The following is a 16,906-nucleotide window of genomic DNA, read 5'->3' on the forward strand; positions in this document are numbered from 1 at the left end:
TCTTCTAGCCCTAGGTGGAAACCACCCTGCTTCTTTCAGTCTTTCATGTTTTCACATCATTCTCATTGATTTCTTGCAAAATCTTTCCAAATGGTCCTGTTCTTGGTTGAAAAGTGGAACCTGGCATGGCTCACCCGTGGAAGTGCCGGGCTGAAGGAGAACAAATCACATACCTGTCTCTGCCTCCCTACACCCTGTTTCTTTTGGAAAAATCTGCCATCGTTAACTCCACTTCAGCCTCACAACCGTGAGCATGTCAGAGTTTCACCAAAATCACTCAATATATCATAGTTTGTGCTTCCTCCATATCTGCAAGGTTTCTTAGCAGAAAATTACGTTGGTTTGATGTGATTTGCTTTGGACCAAAACACGCTGGCTGTTACTTTTCACCTTGTTCTCCTGTGGCTACTTACAGACCGATTCTGCTGACCCATTCAATGTCTTTTCAGGAGTCGAATTTGGTTGAGTATGTAATTCCCTGCACCCTCCTTTCCCCCATTTTAAAGATATTCTTTACGTTTGTCCTGTTCCCGTTTGGACACTTTGCCTGTCCTTTATGAGTTCCCAAAGCCCCTCACTTGCAGTTCCAAGATTTCTTTACCAACCTCCCTATGTACATTGGTGTGAATTAAATCAGACCAGGCTGATTTGGAAACATCCAGCATGTATGAGAAATCTTTGACCTACCGTTTTCTTATTTTAGCCTGAGTCCTCAGCCCTTTTTCGCTGACATTTATTGTAAGCCATCTGATCACAGCTGACCTTTTAAATGAGGACTGAAGCAAAAAAAATGATTGCATGCTTCGTTTTTTCCTCTGATATTATCATTCATTCCCTGGTGTATAGTGAAGAATCCTTTGATTTTTCTCTTACTACTAATGCACCTATGGATTGCCTTCTTGTTCCCTTTCATTTTCCTTCTTATCATGGGTCTTGTCCCTAACTTTGTCCACATCCTTGCCCCTGTGCCCACGGGCACCCAGGCTGCCCATGGGACAAGCGTACGGAGGCACCTCACAAGGAAAGGCTGGTGTTAAACCACGCTGGGGAGCAGAGGGAGCCGGGACAGCGGCCGGGAGCGATACCCAGCATCAGCTGCCGGCGCTTCTGGAGTGCCACGGGGGTTGCCAGGACAGGTCAGACTGCCAAGGACAATCTCAAAGCATGGGAGTTCAGTGACTTTGCAGTGTTTTCTGAGTAAGAGCTTCATTAATGCGTAAGACGTAAGAATTTCCCCATTTTCCAATGCCATGGGGAAAAATGCAGCGGCACTTGGGAGATGCCCAGTCTCCTCCCTGCTCAGTATTGCTGCTCCTGAAACGGTGAGGCTACCCAAACTCCTGTTTCACCAGCAGCTTTGATTCACCTGAATGTCCATGGATCCTTCCTTGCTCTCGCCACGGGCTGTAACTCCCCATTTAATCTCACTTCTTGCTTTTACTCCCAGGCTCTTCCCTCCCTCCTCTGCAAGAACCAACCTCCCCACATGTGTGATGTGCGGGTGCTCCTGGCCAGCTCTCCCGCCTGGCTCCAGTCTCCTCTTTTACCCACCTCCCGTGCTGCGCCTAATGCGGCTGCAGACCTCGCTGAATCGATGCCGATAAACCAGACTGTGCCGGGGCCCATTCCTGGCATCGGCATCACTAAGCTGGAAGGAACTAGGTGAGCACGTAAAATGAAATCCCCCCGCCCCAAATGAACTTACCGATTTTCAACAGGCCTCTCCACACTCTTGGAGCTCATACAATGACTTTGAGAGAGAGCTCCTACCTAGCAAAACCAGCTTTTGCTGCTTAGACCTTCTCCTAGTGAAGCTTCCTGCAAATTACAGGCGTTTTAGTACAAATGCTCCATCTTATACAAAACAGGAGAAATGCATGGAGAAATCCAGGCATCGGTGCCCCTGTTTGCGCAGCAGCAGGAGCCCAAATCCCAAATCTTCGTCTCTAAACACACACAGCCCGGGAGGTCCCCCCGAGCACGGCGTGCGATGCAGACCTGCGCTGAGATTAACGCATCGGCTGTGGCACCGCGGTGCCGGCGGGTTCCAGCCGGCCGGAGCTGCGGATGAACGAGGCTGCGGACGCCCTTTGCAATGATGCTCATTCCTTTATTGGTGTCATTGCCAGGTTTTGAACGGTGCTGGCGCTTTCTGCTTGTTCCCAGCACTGGGTCAAAGCTACATTACAGCGTATTGAAGAGGTGTCCATCCAAAGCCAGAGGGAGTGTGAGATTAATGACCTCTCTCCATACAGTATGTATAATATATATATATTTATAATATGTCCTGTATATTCATATGTATAGAGTGACAAGGATGGGCCACCATACAGTAAACTTTTGATTTCTAAATAAATCACCAGAGCAACAGGCACAAAAATTTGGTCCTAATCAAGGCCCTCACCTTGTCAATCAATCCGAAACAGACCCGAACCCACCCCCTTGGAAAAAAAAAAAGTCCAAACCTGAAATCCAAAATAACTAAACAAACAATTAAACAACAAAAAAAAAAGCCCCAGCCCAGCCCTGTCCCCCCTCTGGGATTTGCCCCCTGTACAGTCACTCACATCGACGGTAAATAGATCCCTTGGCTACACACGCGCGCGCACCCACACACACTCATATGTAAATACACACGCACCAACATACAAAGACCAAAGAACATTACAAATATACATCTGGGGTTGCTGCAGTGATGCAGAGAGGCTGCGGAGCCACCCGAGGCAGAGGGAAAACACCGCCGCGAGCGAGCTCGGCCTCAGCTTAAATCACCAGCATCTGCTTACAACCTTCCTCGGGGTTTGTGCTAAGGAGGTCGGGAGGTTGTCGGCAGCGGTGGAGCGAGACAGAGCGATCGCCGGGACATTGCTGGACCCACGCGCACGATAGATGCATTACAAGTGGCACTTGGACGTTGAAAGCAGCTCAGCCCGTCCCCTGCACCAGGTACACAGATGCCGGTCCTGTGCTCCGCTGGAAGGGCTTCCACGTGGATCCCACCGTGCCCAAAATCCTGCTGGACCTGAACCTGTCCTTTGCCATGACACAGATGAGGACCAACGCGTGCCGTGGGAGATGGATGTGGAGAACATCCACCCTTCAACATGATGCTCCATGGCCTGGGGCAAGCCGGGGGGGAACGAGAGGACACCATCAGCTCTTGAGCTTTGTTTCCCATGCCCTGGGTAGAGAACGGAGATAAAAGAGACTGTCGCCGGTCCATCAGCTTCGGGGTCCGGGAGCTGCTGATCTGGCTGAAGGTGAACTTGGGGCAATTAGAAAACACGGAAGGGAGGAAAATATATTCCTGCGGGTCACCCTGCAGACAGCTTCTCCCCTTCCTGAGGTCTGTGCTTCCTGACGCTGACTCCCAGACGCTATCCTGAAAACTAAATAAAGAACCAGGTCTCTCATCCACCGTGTTTCAGGGGGCCAGAGCTAGCCTGCTCCGGGGGATGCACACGGACAACCCCCTGGCTGCTGGCGGTACCTGCGGACAGATGGACCTCACCCCAAGCCATGGAAGGGACCGATCTCTCACTCCTAAAATGCCTTTCATCCCACACCCTCCTCCCCAGGCTGAGCATTGACCAGACCTGGCTGCTGCTCGAGGGGAGTGAGCTCAGTCCTGGGAGCAATGTCAGCTTCCAAAACTGCCTACAAGCCAGCTGCTGGGGTGGGGGAGAAGGGGACAAAGATTTCAAAGAGGCGGAAGGTGTTACAGGACACAGGCAGGGAAGATGGTGGCAGACGGCAACGATCAAGAAGACGCCAGAAGACAGTCCCTACCTGCACATCTCCTCAGACGTGCCTTCCCAGGGACTGGCCTCAGCGTACGTCCCCCCGAAGACCCGTATTCTCCCATGTCAACCAGGGGCTTGCTCCCTCATTCATTAGGATCTTGTCAAACAAACGGATCTCCCCCACCTCCGCACATCCAGAAGCCATCCCAGGGAAACCACAGCTGCTGGCCTGGCACTGCCAGGAACAGTCTTCAACAAGGACCCACCTTCCCTCAGTCAAATTGCTGAAAGCTGAATCACTCAGGAACACCGAGTGATGTCCTGGCACCTACGCACGCTGCTGCCTGGGATGGGTTTCAGGTCACCGGAGTGGCCTTATGGCTTGCCCCCTCCTGTCCATTACCCATTTCACGTCCATCCCTCCACGACCCACGCAATAAAAAACCAGGAAGTTTCTCCCAACTACAAGGTGATCTCCACGTGGTACTACCCAGCCCGGAGGACAGCAATGTTGAAATCACCCCTCCGGGCATCACCATCGTGTCCTGCATTTCTTCGTTGCCTTTAGTTGCCAGGACGGTGGACATGCTCACCTCTGGTTTCACTTAGGTAGCATTGCTCCCCAGACTATGTGCGTCTTTGGCAGGGGTGGGTGGAAGGGGATGGAGATTTCCATCTCCTGTTCTTGCTGTAAGGAGTTAAACACCCACTTAGTCAGGGATGGGAGCAAGCTGGGTGTCAGGCAGCCGAAGAGGACAGGGCCAGCCATCTCCCAAGCGTGGCACAGGTGAACAAAGTCCCGGCGTCACCGGGACTGACTTGGTTTGGTTAATCTGCAAGCCCTCTCTGTGAATGGAGCTGGCATTCCTGGAGCGACAGCCATGGCAAGAAGTCAATGAGATGTCATTGCTGCCACCAGTGTTGATGCAGGCTGGAGAGTCCCTCTGGGCCTCTGACAAGCCCAGCGCAAGGTGCTGCCACCACGACGTCTCCAAATCCTTGTAGAAATCGCCAAATTCCCTGGGATCCAGCAAACGCAGCACCAGTGTCCGGGGCTGCCTCACCTTCTGCCAAAGCCACCAGAGAGGGGCACGTGCTCTCTCCTGCCTGCTCCGCGGAGCACGATGGTGAGCAGTACGCCGGTGGTGCCCACCCCGGCGGTGTCCCCGTGCCCCAGCCCTGCGCGGGGGCTGCAGCGGCGGCGCGGGGAGGGCTGGGAGCCGAGCGTACCCGAGGAGGGGTCGGCGTGGTGCCCACTGCCAGCCTTGGATGTCCTCCAGTCCGAACGCACCTCCTGACTCTGCGCATCAACCACTCCATAAATAAATACGTTAAATAAATAAAGTGACAGATCCAGATCGGGGAAGGGGGGGGCAGAAGGAAGGAGGGGGCAGCTCCTCTCGCCCCGGGGGCTGTTCGTGAGCGTCTCACACAAACACACGCGCACACAAAGTAGCTGAAGACAAAGACGAACTGGGACCGGTGGAGATGCTGCCGGCTGAGGCCCCTTCCTCGGCCGTCAGCGGGGCACAGTCCTCGCTGCGAGGCGGTGTGGGGGGCGAGGGGGTCCAGGACGTCACTCCTGAGCTGGCATCGTGGCGGCGCACGGGGAGCTGGAGGTGAGGGAGACATGCGTGGTTGAGGATGGCAGTGACCGCGGCGTCTGGCACCTGGATGGGGAGACGAAGAGAAAAAACTTGGTTTCCTTCTCCTTTCCCTTCCCCTGCCTCTTGCTGTCCCTGAAATCCAGCCATTTTCTCAGTCATTTGCTATGCAGGCAGCACCGAAGGACACCCAGTGTTGGGCAGGATGATACCTTGTGTCTTACCATCTGGGAGATATGTGTATCATCGAATCATAGAATGGTTTGGGTGGGAAGGGACCTTTCAAAGTCATCTAGTCCAACCCCCCTGCCATGGGCAGGGACATCTTCAACCAGATCAGGTTGCTCAGAGCCCCGTCCAGCCTGAGCTTGAATGGTTCCAGGGATGGGGCATCGACCACCTCTCTGGGCGACCTGGGCCAGTGTTTCACCACCCTCAGCGTAAACAATTTCTTCCTTATATCTAGTCTGAATCTCCCCTCTTTTAGTTTAAAACCATTACCCCTTGTCCTGTCGCTACAGGCCCTGCTATAAAGTCTGTCCCCATCTTTTCTATAAGCCCCCTTTAAGTACTGAAGGGCCACAATGAGGTCTCCCTGGAGCCTTCTCTTCTCCAGGCTGAACAACCCCAACCCTCTCAGTCTGTCCTCATAGCAGAGGTGCTCCAGCCCTCGGATCATTTTTGTGACCTCCTCTGGACCCGCTCCAACAGGTCCATGTCTTTCCTGTGCTGAGATGCGTCTGATGATATATGACATCATCACCGTGTTTTTAATACACATCCAACAACCGTTACCAAAGCCAAGTTAGCCGTATTTTAAAATCTGACCACGCCCCAACAACTCATGGCCAGTTTCCACCCCAAAAGGAATGGGGGGCTTGCGGCTCCGCCGCGACTCCTCTGCCTGCCCCAAGCCCACGGGCTGCCCCGCACGGAGCATCCCGGCCGCGCCGCATCCCACACGCGTGCCCTCCGCCCGCTGGCACTCACCAGGAGCGGGACTTCCTCACTCGGGAGGCCGCCGGCCGCTCCAGGAGGCTGTCCAGGTGCATCAGCCTCTCCAGGTGGAGAGCCCGGGGGTCCTGCTCTGCCGGGTCCCTGCTCCGCTCAAACTCAAAGATGGCCGGAGGGGAGAGGTCCAGCTCCAAGAACATGATGTTCTCAGCCTGCAGCAGGACAGGGCAACGGGAAAACCGACACGAAGAGTCACCACGTGGCAAAACACAGCACCAGCTCTAACAAGTCCATGCTGCCGAGAGAAGCTGACCAGCATGCTGCAGAGTGGGACCCTCCTCTGGCTGCCACAGCCACAGGGCGAGCTCCAAACTAGGGTGCAGGCTGACAGCTCTGCTCGGGCTCCTCTGGTCTTTCCTGGGGCTGAGTCCAGCAGGCAAGACTGAATGGCCCCATCCGTTCAAATGGCAGGAGCTGCCACAGCCAGTGAGCCAGCAGCTCAAGGACCGGCTGAGAGCACGGCCACCGACCCTGCCAAGCGGGAGGATAAAGCTGGGAGCTTGAACTGACGTATCCCAAATCATCATGAGCTTGTTTACTCCGTGTCCTCTCTCACTGTTCATCCATCCATCCCTCCATCTGTCCACCCACCCATCCATCCACCTACTCATCCATCCATCCAACCATCCACCCATCCTTCCTTCCTTCCATCCATCCAACCATCTACCCATCCTTCCTTCCTTCCTTCCTTCCATCCAACCATCCATCCCATTTATCCGTCCCATTTATCCAACAACCTCTTGTCCCCCTGGCACGCACCAGTTCCCTCTCATTTACCCGGTACCGAGGATGAGATCCCATGGCCATGGCCACGCGGGCATATTGGCTGATGGGTCTCTTGTACCCCACTGCAGAGGTAGGCCGCTTCTTCATTTGGTTGCTGTTTCTAAAAAATTAATTAAGAGAGGAACATGTGTTAGAGAACATAAATACCTACTGAAACCGTGTCCAAACAGTGACGAACAGAGTTTGTCTACAGCAAGTGAAGGGTGGCCCTTCCTGGTGGGGCTTGGCTTGGAGAGGATTTCCACCCGTAGGCACCTACAAGCATCCCGGGGTCCCTGCCGTCCCCCCATCCCCGGGGACATCCCTGCCCTGCAGGCAGAGGCTTCGTGCCCGCGGGTCAGCAGCGCAGAGGCAGAGCGTGGGTCAGGGTCGGGGACGTACCCTCCGGTGGGCACCAGCGGCTGGAACTTCCACTGGTCCTCCTCACCGTCGAAGTACAGGCGGTTCATGATCTTGTTCTTCTCTTCCGGTGGGATGAAGTTCTCGATGATCAAGTACCTGAGCGAGTGACCGGCCAAGAGAGAGACGGAGCAGGAGCAAGGGGGTGGGAAGGAGCAGGAGAGGAAGGAGTTAATGTGACAAGTGACAGAAAACAGGTCGGAAAGGGAGAGAAAAGGGATGTCAGGAAGAGAGGGAGACAGCGCAGGGAAATGGGAAAACAGCCAGAAGATGGAAACATGATGGAAATGGAGAGGTTGAAGCAGTAGGTCCAGCCGACAGAGAGGCGAGAGAGGCAGGAGAGGGAGGGCAGAGGAAGACGGTCATCAGAGAGGAGCGAAGACACTCGGGCAGCTCTGCAAGCCTTCCTCCAGGCAGGGACGCCCGGACCCGTCTGCTCCCCCAGCTGCCTGACCAGAAATTAAAGGAAAGCTCAATGATGCAAAATGGACCGCAAAGGGAATCTTTTTTTCCACGTTTTTTGGGGCAAATTGAGCAGCCGCAGAAAATTGTTTCGAGCTGATGAGTTGCTTTCATTGAGTTGCTGGCTTTCAAAAAGTTTGAATCATGTTCGAAGGTAACAAAATTTGAGATGAAATTTTGTTTCTAGTAAAAGTACAAATATTTCACCTTGAAAACGCTAAAATATATTTATAAGTCTGGGTGGGATTTTCTTAAGACATTGAATAAAATAATTGCTCGAAGTGAAAACAAGCCCACTAAAGATGGTGGACTAGAAGCTGCATCTCCTGCTGGGAGGTTCCTGGAGGGAAAGCACTGCCCGGCTTTGCCGGGTGCCCCCACGGGGCTGGGGCTCACACCGAGTCCCCCCAAAGCTGCCCTCCCTCCGCTGCCCGTGCTGGGGCCGGAGCAGGTCTGCAGGTGCCCTCGGGGGACGCTTACCTCCAGCTACCACGGCCACGTCCCGTAACCGAGCCATAGCGCGCACTGCTGCCGCGCTGTCGCTTCTGCTTGTGTATTTTCTGGTTTTTCACGTTTCTCAGAAACTTTTTAATATTCTCGCGTGCAACCCACCCAGCTCAACAGGTTTAAATGTTTTACACCTTCTCCCACCGCTGACGGGGTAGGAAGCACTCAGTTGGGCTCATCATCCAGCGTGTTTCTCCCTCCAGCTGCGCACCCCAGCTCCGCTCCGAGCACCCCAATTCTGCCCCGCACACCCCGCACGGCTGCGCCCGAGCCCAGGGGCCGCACAACCACCTACTTGAGCTTCAGCTCCCGCGTCTGCTCATTCTGCGCCTCCTCCAGGTCCTGGCGCACGCGGATGTACTCGTCGTGCTGGTCCTGGATCTCCGCCTTCACGGCCTGCAGCTTGGCGTACAGCTGGGGGAGAGGAGCAGACCCTCAGCCCCGTGGGTCGGGGGCCGGAGGGACGGTCGTCCCCGCCTGCCGCGCTCTCACCTTCTTCAGCTTCTTGGTTTTGATCTCCACCTCCTGCTGCAGGGAGGTGTAAGTCTCCCGCAGCTCCATGGTCTCCTCGTCCCGCAGCAACATCTCCTGCTGCATCTCCCGCTCCCGGCGTTTCTGCAGCACAGGGGGAAACGCTCAGAGCTGGGAGGGGGAACCGGACCCCCGGCACCCGCCTAAGCCGGGTCAGGCCCCCACGCCGTTACCTGCTCGGCTATCTCCTGCCGCTTCAGCTCCAGCATCTTCTGCTGCTCGTTGGTGTGGTCCACGATGGTCCTGCCGCCGATGAGCAGCTTGCTCTCCATCGCCTGGGGGGGACAGAGCGGGGTGGGGGGGTCAGAGCGTGGCTCTCCCAACCACCCCCCCCGTGGGGTTTGCCCCACACACAAGCCATCCTCGCCGGGTGGTGACCCCCGTCCCTGGTCCCTGTCCTGGGCACCCTGTCCTCAACCCCGCTTTTGGGGAGGTGGGAGCTTTTGGTGCAGCACATGCTTTGGTCCCTGGCTGACGGGGAGGGGGCTGCGCATGGACACCGACGAGCTTGGGGCCGGTTCGGCACCGCCGGCCACGTCGGCGGGGGCTGCGGCGGGGGGTGCGAGCGACGTGGCCCCTCCGTGGGGACCTGACGTGGGGCCGCTGGCGCTGAGCCCGGGCTGTTTCAGGTCTCGCTTCCTTCCGCACAGCCGTGAGCCAGCGGGACGCCGCGGATGTGCAGCAGCTGCCGGCAGCGGGGACCCGGCCCCAGCCGAGCCGTGGCAAGCTGGGGCAGGGGGGGCTCTGCCCTGAGCCGCTGGGACCTGCTGGGGGGAGATGCTGCAGGGAAACCACCCACAGCAGCACCTCCCCACCCCAGCATCCCACCCCATCCCGACTCCCTCATCCCACCCTGTCCCTTCCCACCCCGTCTCCCACAGCCCACCCCACCCGTGTTTCCCTTTGTCTCCCTGGGGGAACGGGGCTCCCCTCTCCCATGGCAGTGCTCACACACACACACACACACGTATGGGTGTACGTGCACACACCCAGGTATGCACGTGCCGGTGCGCAGTCACCCCCCCTGCACACACACCACTACACGCACGCCTAAGCACGCAGACGGTTGTGCTCACACACAAGCACACTCTCCTTCACCCCATGCACTCACGTGTTAATGTACAGCCCCCCATGCACGCACACACTAGTACACTCATGCACACACACCCGTGCATGCTCGTGCACGCACACACGTTTGCACACACACACGCAGTCTTCCCTCCAGCCCCAGTGCAGTGCTCTCAGCCCAGCCTTCCCTGGCTCGCACCACGTGTGGGACACGCGTGTGTCCTCCTGCGGTGTGTGTGCACACGTGTGTGCAATGGGTGCGCACCGACACGCAGCCTGTGCACACACGCACGTGCAGGACGTGTGTGCACAGGCACAGGGGTGCGTGCACGACGCGCCAGGTGTGTGCACGTATTGAATACGTGTGCACACGCGTGCCGGTGCGTGTACAAGCGCCGGGTGTCTGCGCACACCCGTGCCGGAGGTGAGCACACCATGCACCGGGTGTGCGCACACCCGTGCAAGACGCGTGTGCACCCACGTGCAGGGTGTGTGCATGCCTGTAGCCATGTCACTGTGTCCGGGTGTCAGCGGGATGGCGTGGTCGTCGCTTGTCATTCATCGGTGCTGCCGGCACGTGCCCCTGGGCAGGGGTCTCCCGGGGGGGGGCACGCCCCCCGTCGTACCCTATCACAGCCCCGGGCACGTGGAGGCTGGAGGCAGGGGCTTGGGCAAACCGGCGACCGCCGTTCACACCGACAGCTATCTGGGGCAATACTCTATTTCTCCTATTTCCCCCCGATTTTTCCCCGTGGGCTGTGGGGGTGCACAGTGTGGGGTTTTAGAGCCACGCAATCAGCACCCCCAGCACCCGTGGGACAACCCTTATGTCCGTACCACCAGCTCCCACCTTCCCCCACCTCCGCGAGACCCTCGCAGCCGTTCAGTGCTAAGGGGCACATCCCCTCCCGGGTGCCCCATCCAGCCCCCCCAACCCTGCTGCACCCCCCCAGGCCCTGACACCGAGAATTCCTCCTCCCTCCCAGCCCCGCTGCCTTCGGTTAGGTGCTGCTGGCCGGGGAAGCCACTAGGTTGCCGCAGCGGGGGGGCTGAGACCCCCGAGGGCAGCCCCCCCACCCGGCCCCATGCCATGCCCTGCTAGGGCTCCCCAGAGCAGCCGGGCTGGGGGGGGCTGGGGCTCCATGGACCCCTCGCCCCTCACACCTCCTCCTCCAAAACCAGTTCTTGGCTGGTCCCAGTTGCACCCTGTGCTGGCGAGTGTCCCCTGTGCCCTGCCGGGGTGCGTCCTGCCCCAGCAGGACTGGGGGGCACCAGGAGGGCACAAGGGGGGGGACGGGGGCGACCAGGCGGGTGCTGGGACGATGCTTGGTCAGGGCACGGTGCTGCCATCCTTCCCCGCGGGGTTCACCGCCGGCTACTGCCTTCGCCGAGGGATTAAGGGGTTTCTCAGCGCGGCTGTTTTCCCCCTGACAAAGCATTTATTCCCTCTAAGGAAGACGACTCCCAATCTTCTTTAGCGCGTGGGACAGATTGTACGCTAAGCCTCTCACGGGAACTCATTTCCGGCACCCAAATAACTTCCCCGGCACTTTCCCGCCTGCCGACCCCGGCTTCGGCACCCGGCAGAGCCGTCGGGCGAGGGGCCCGGAACGGCTGCACCTGGCAGCCTGGCCAAGCCGAGGCAGAGGCTCGCCGCAGCCTGCCGCTGCGGCACAGCCCGGGCACATCTGGGTGCCGAGGTGCACATCTGGGTGCCGAGGTGCACATCATCTGCCGGGGCAGGCTGGCCCCCGCCTCCCCGAGCTCGATGCTGCCCACGCGTCCCAGCCGGATGGTGGGGCACGGCAGAGGCTGAGCCCACGTCCGCGGGCGCGAGGGCAAGACGGGGGTCCAGCGTGGGTCGCCCGCGCACGTGTGGGGCACCCCGTGTCCCCCCAGGTACTACGGCTGCCTTTGCCGCGGTCGCTGCTGAGCCGTTCGACGCGTGAGCGGGACACAGGGCTCCCTGCCTGGCCCCGCTGCGTGGCAGAGCTGCCCGTGGGCACCGGGAAGCCACCCAGTGTCCCCCGCAACGTGCCCCCAGGCAGGTCCCTGGCAGTGCCCAGCAGGGTGGGTGGGTGTCACGGCAGGCTCTGCCCCTCCATCGCTGGCACAGGGGGGATTTTTGCCCCCCGGGGCGATACCTCACTGGTGCGCCTGTACCGTACCCCCGTGCCCGGAGGGTCATGGCACGGAGAGCGGCTCCGAAGGCCACCAAAGGCGATGCGTCGTCATCTCGCCTCCGGCCCTGCCTCGTTACTCAGCAGTTACAGGACACGCAGTGGCCCCGAGCCAGCCCCGCTGCGCCGTGCCGGATGAGGAGACCGCGCGGGACGGCTGCCAGTGACAACCTGCCCTCCGCCGCAGCGGCAGTGGGGGGGACCAGCTGCGGGGAGCCCACCTCCGTGCCGAGCATCCTGCTCCGCCAGGACGCCCGTCATGGGACACCAGTCGTGCCAGCCGGCGACCAGTGCATGCGTCCCACGGCGGCACGTCCCAGCGCGAGCCCACGGGTCTCTGCGTTGGCATCCAGGCATTGCCACGCATCCCTGGGCACGGCCATGCATCCCTGGGGCTGCAACAAACACGGCTTTGGCCACGGAGGAGGATACGAGAGCATCCCCCTGCTCAGCCCCCGAAATCCCGGGCAGGGACCGACACCCCAGGCATGTCCCCGCCTGGGGGGCTCCGTGCTAGGTCTCCAGCCCGGCCACCGCATCCGGGCCACCGCGGTGACGGAGGGGCTGTGCCGGAGCGTGACGCGGCGGGTCAGGGTGCCGGAGCTCCTTCCCCACCACCCTGACAGCCATCCCAGCCCCACGCTCACGCCAGCCCCGTGGCAGGGGGTCAGGACCCCCCAGCCCCACCAGGGACGGGAGCAGGGCTGGGGCTGGGGCGGGGGGGGGGCAGTGGTGCAGCCCCACACCCCCGGCACGGCCGCCCGGGGCTGGGCTGGGGCTGCCACGGCCCCTCTCGCGCTCGGCCCCGCATCCCTGAGCTGGTGGCTCGGAGGGTGCCGGTAACATGCCCCCCCCCCCCCCCCCTCCCAGGTCCGGCTCGGGGGTGCCAGGAAGGATTTGAGGTGGGGAGGGGGGACGGGGGTCCCCACAGAGCTGCCAGACCCTGCCTGCGGGCTCACAGTCCTGTCCGTCCCTGGCAGAGCTCGGCGGGCAGGGCAGGAGCCGTGGGGCTGGCCGGGAGCGGGGGGCAGGCAGGGGGGAGGCGGGGAGGGGCAGGCGGTGCTGCGTCCCCAGCCCCAGCCCTGGGCGCGTTCCCGGGGCCACCGGGGACGAATCCGCAGCATCGCTCCCCCGCCCTGCCGCAAGCTGCTTTGTTGTGCCGAGGGGGACGAGAGCTGAGCACAGCAAACTCGTGCCACCAGTGATCCACTCCCCCGTGGCCCTTCCCACCCCGCACCCCCAGGAGCTTCCACACCGGGTCACCACGCAGGTCCACGCCTGAGGGCAACCCCAGCCCGCCACTACACTGGAGGCATGGGGCTGCCCTTGGGCACCCTGCTCGGGAGCCCACCTTGCTCGGGAGCCCACCTTGCTCGGGACCCATTCCAGCCCCCCAGGAGGGGGCGGAGGCAAAGCAGCTCTTCCCCCAGCGTCGCTCGCGACGGCGGGTGGCGAGACGTACCTTGTACTTGGTGGCCAGCAGCTCCGTGGCCTCCTGCTCCTTCCGCAGATCCTCGATCATCTTCTCCTTCTCCTGCAGCAGCTTCTGCTTCTCCTCGCTCACCAGGCTGTGGTCGTCCTGGATAGCGGCCTTCTCCTCCTCCAGCCTCTCCTTCTGCTCCTTCAAGTAATTCTCCATGTTCTTCTCCAGGCCGTCCTCGTTGTCGTCCTCCCCTTCGTTCTCCGTGGCGCTCTCTCCGTCCACCGCCTTCTTCCTCCGGCTGCTCCTTCTCCTCTTCTTCCCCAGCATGCCGCGTTTCTCCAGCTGGGCTTTCAGCCGGACGATCTCCTCCTGAAACTCCCGCAGCAAGGTGTCCTTGGGGTCCTCGTTCACCCGGGGCTTGTTCTTGATGTTCTTGGCCCTGTTGGCGAACCTGAGGGTGGAGAGGCTCTCGTCGTAGCTGTGGGAGGCCGGGCCCAAGGTGGCCACCATGATTGTCTTGGCGTTGCCCCCGAGGGAGTCCTGCAGCAGGCGGGTCAGCTTGGAGTCCCGGTAGGGGATGTGGGTGCTCTTGCCGTCCACGAGGGCGGAGATGACGTTGCCCAGGGCGGAGAGGGAGAGGTTGATCTTGGAGGCTTCCTTGGGGCGCTCTCCGTGGGCCCCCATTTTGCTCTGGCGCTCGCTGCCGGCCAGGTCCACCAGGTTGAGCTTGCCCACGCGGATGTGCTCCTCGCCGTCCGGCCCCGTCTCGCTGCACTCGATGGTGATGAGGAAGATGGCGTGGGAGCGGGAGCTGTGCTCGTTCATGTTGGTGCTGCCCACGGAGCGCGTCTGGCTCCCCAGGTTCATCACGTGCTCGATCTCCTTGACGTTCTTGGTCACGAAGGAGGAGAGGTCCTTGATGTACACCCCCGTCTCGGGGTTCTCCTTCAGCTCCAGCTTCTTGCTCTGGTCCTTGGCGAGGAGGTCCCTGATCTCCTCCTGGTAGATCTCCAGGTACGAGGCCCTCACCAGGTACTGCTGGTTCTGCGAGCGGGAGATGTGGGTGAAGATGTGCTCGAAGGAGATGGGGATGATGCCCCGCTTCTCCGGCTCCGCCCAGGCCCCCTGCATGGTGTAGGTCTTGCCGGTGCCGGTCTGGCCGTAGGCGAAGATGGTGCCGTTGAAGCCCCGCAGCACGGAGTCGATCAGCGGCCGAACCGTCTCGTCGTAGAGGTCCGCCTGCTTGGAGCTGGCGTCGTAGACGGCGTCGAAGGTGAAGGTCTTGGGCAGCTCCCCGGGGGCGGCGCGGGGGTTTCGGATGCTCACCTGCCCCAGCTTCACGTCCAGCTCCAGGACGCGCTCGTAGCCCGCCGCCTCCTCCTTCCTGCTCATCGGGCGGCACCGGGCCACCACCTTCAGCGCCTCGCAGCCGCTGCGGGACTTACCGGCCATGGCGGCGGCGGCGGGCGGGGCCGGGCGGCGGCGGAGAGCGGCGGCGGCGGGGGGGCGCAGCCGGGGCTGGCGGGAGCGGGAGCCGGGGCGGGGGGGGGGGGGGGGGGGGGTGGTGTTGTCGCTCAGCCGCGCCGCCCCCGCAGCATCCCCCGGGCCGCCGAGAGCGGGGCCGGGCGGGGGCCGCGGGCAGAAGCGGACCGGAGGGTTTGGGGGGCCGGGGGGCGGCGGCGGCGGGGGGGCGGCCCCGCCGGGCGTTCGCTCATGGCAGCCGCGGCCGCTGCGCCCCGCCCGTGTGCGGGGACGGGCAGGGCGGGGCGGGGCGGGGCGGGGCGGGGCGGGGCGGCTGCCGGCGGAGGGGGGGGGGGGGGCGGCGGCGGCGCGGCTGATTGGCTGCCGGCCCTGCGCACACACGCACACGCACACGCGCAGGCAGCGGCGCGGGCGGCGGGTGCGCTGCCGGCCCCGGCCCCCCCTCCACGCCCCGCGTCCCCCCGCCGCCGTCGTGTCCGTCCCCCCCCCCCCGGCCGGGCACGCCGGGAGCTGTAGTCCTGTCTTTGTGCGGCGCCGGAGGGGCGGGGGGAGCGGGATGCGGGGTGCGGGGCTGGGATGTGGGATGAAGGATGCAGGGGGTGGGATGCGGGGTGGAGGGTGCAGGATGCAGGGTGTGGGATAGAGGATTGGGATGCAGGGTGCGGGGCTGGGATGAAGGATGCAGGGGGTGGGATGCAGGATGCAGGATGCAGGGTGTGGGATAGAGGATTGGGATGCAGGGTGCAGGGCTGGGATGAAGGATGCAGGGGGTGGGATGCAGGATGCAGGGTGCAGGATGCAGGGTGCAGGACTGGGATGTGGGATGCAGGATGCAGGGCTGCAATGTGGGGTGCAGGGTGCAGGGCGTGGGATGCAGGGCGTGGGATGCAGGACTGGGATGCAGGATGCAGGGCTGGGATGCAGGATTGGGATGCAGGGCTGGGATACGGGATGCAGGATGCAAGATTGGGACGCAGGATGCAGGATTGGGATGCAGGATTGGGATGTTGGATGCAGGGAGCAGGACTGGGATGCAGGATGCAGGATGCAGGATACAGAACACAGAATTGGGATGCAGGGTGCAGGATGTGGGATGCAGAATTGGGATGTTGGATGCAGGGAGCAGGACTGGGATGCAGGATGCAGGATACAGAAGGCAGAATTGGGATGCAGGTCTGGGATGCAGGGTGCAGGATGTGGGATGCAGGACTTGGATGCGGGATGCAGGGCTGTGATGCAGGATGCAGGATACAGAAAGCAGAATTGGGATGTGGGATGCAGGATGCAGGGTTGGGATGCAGGATTGGAATACAGAATGCAGGGTGCAGGATGTGAGATACAGGATGCGAGATACAGGATGCCTGACAGAGGGTACAGGAAGTGGGATATGGGTTCAGGATTGGGATGTGGGTTGTAGGATGCAGGATGTAGGATTTGTCAGTGGGATGCAGAACAATTGTGTGGGATGCAGGATTGGGGTGCGGGATGCAAGGTACATGATGTTGGATGCAGGATGCAGGACTGGGATGTGCAATGGAGGGTGCAGGATGTGGGATATGGGTTCAAGATTGGGATGCGGGATGCAAGGTGCATAAGGTAGGATGCAGGATTGGGATGCAGGATGCAGGGCGCAGGGTACATGATGTGGGATAAGGGATGCAGGATTGGGACACAGGGTGCAGGATGGATGATATGAGAGGCATGAGA

At 60.8% G+C, this 16,906-nt stretch overlaps 1 protein-coding gene across 1 annotated transcript; it reads right to left on the reverse strand.

The window, feature by feature from the left end:
• Positions 1 to 2,089: 2,089 nt before the first annotated feature.
• KIF3C (kinesin family member 3C) lies at positions 2,090 to 15,234 on the reverse strand. The gene is made up of 8 exons (XM_030036862.2): positions 13,757 to 15,234; positions 9,220 to 9,321; positions 9,008 to 9,130; positions 8,811 to 8,929; positions 7,529 to 7,645; positions 7,139 to 7,247; positions 6,338 to 6,513; positions 2,090 to 5,413 (listed from the first exon to the last, which is right to left on the reverse strand). Exons 1-8 carry the CDS (start codon positions 15,167 to 15,169, stop codon positions 5,320 to 5,322), a joined length of 2,253 nt encoding a protein of 750 aa, XP_029892722.1. The 5' UTR covers positions 15,170 to 15,234; the 3' UTR covers positions 2,090 to 5,319.
• Positions 15,235 to 16,906: the final 1,672 nt, after the last annotated feature.

Source organism: Aquila chrysaetos, chromosome 15, assembly GCF_900496995.4.
Source record: "Aquila chrysaetos chrysaetos chromosome 15, bAquChr1.4, whole genome shotgun sequence".
In the NCBI taxonomy this organism is placed as follows: Eukaryota; Metazoa; Chordata; class Aves; order Accipitriformes; family Accipitridae; genus Aquila; species Aquila chrysaetos.

Coding starts and splice junctions, on each gene's coding strand:
- KIF3C (XM_030036862.2), bottom strand. CDS start 15,169: ATGGCCGGTAAGTCCCGCAGCGGCTGCGAGGCGCTGAAGGTGGTGGCC. Junction 8,930..9,007: donor AAACCAAGAAGCTGAAGAAG/GTGAGAGCGCGG, acceptor CCTCTCCCCCAG/CTGTACGCCAAGCTGCAGGC. Junction 6,514..7,138: donor GATCTCATCCTCGGTACCGG/GTAAATGAGAGG, acceptor GTCCTGCTGCAG/GCTGAGAACATCATGTTCTT.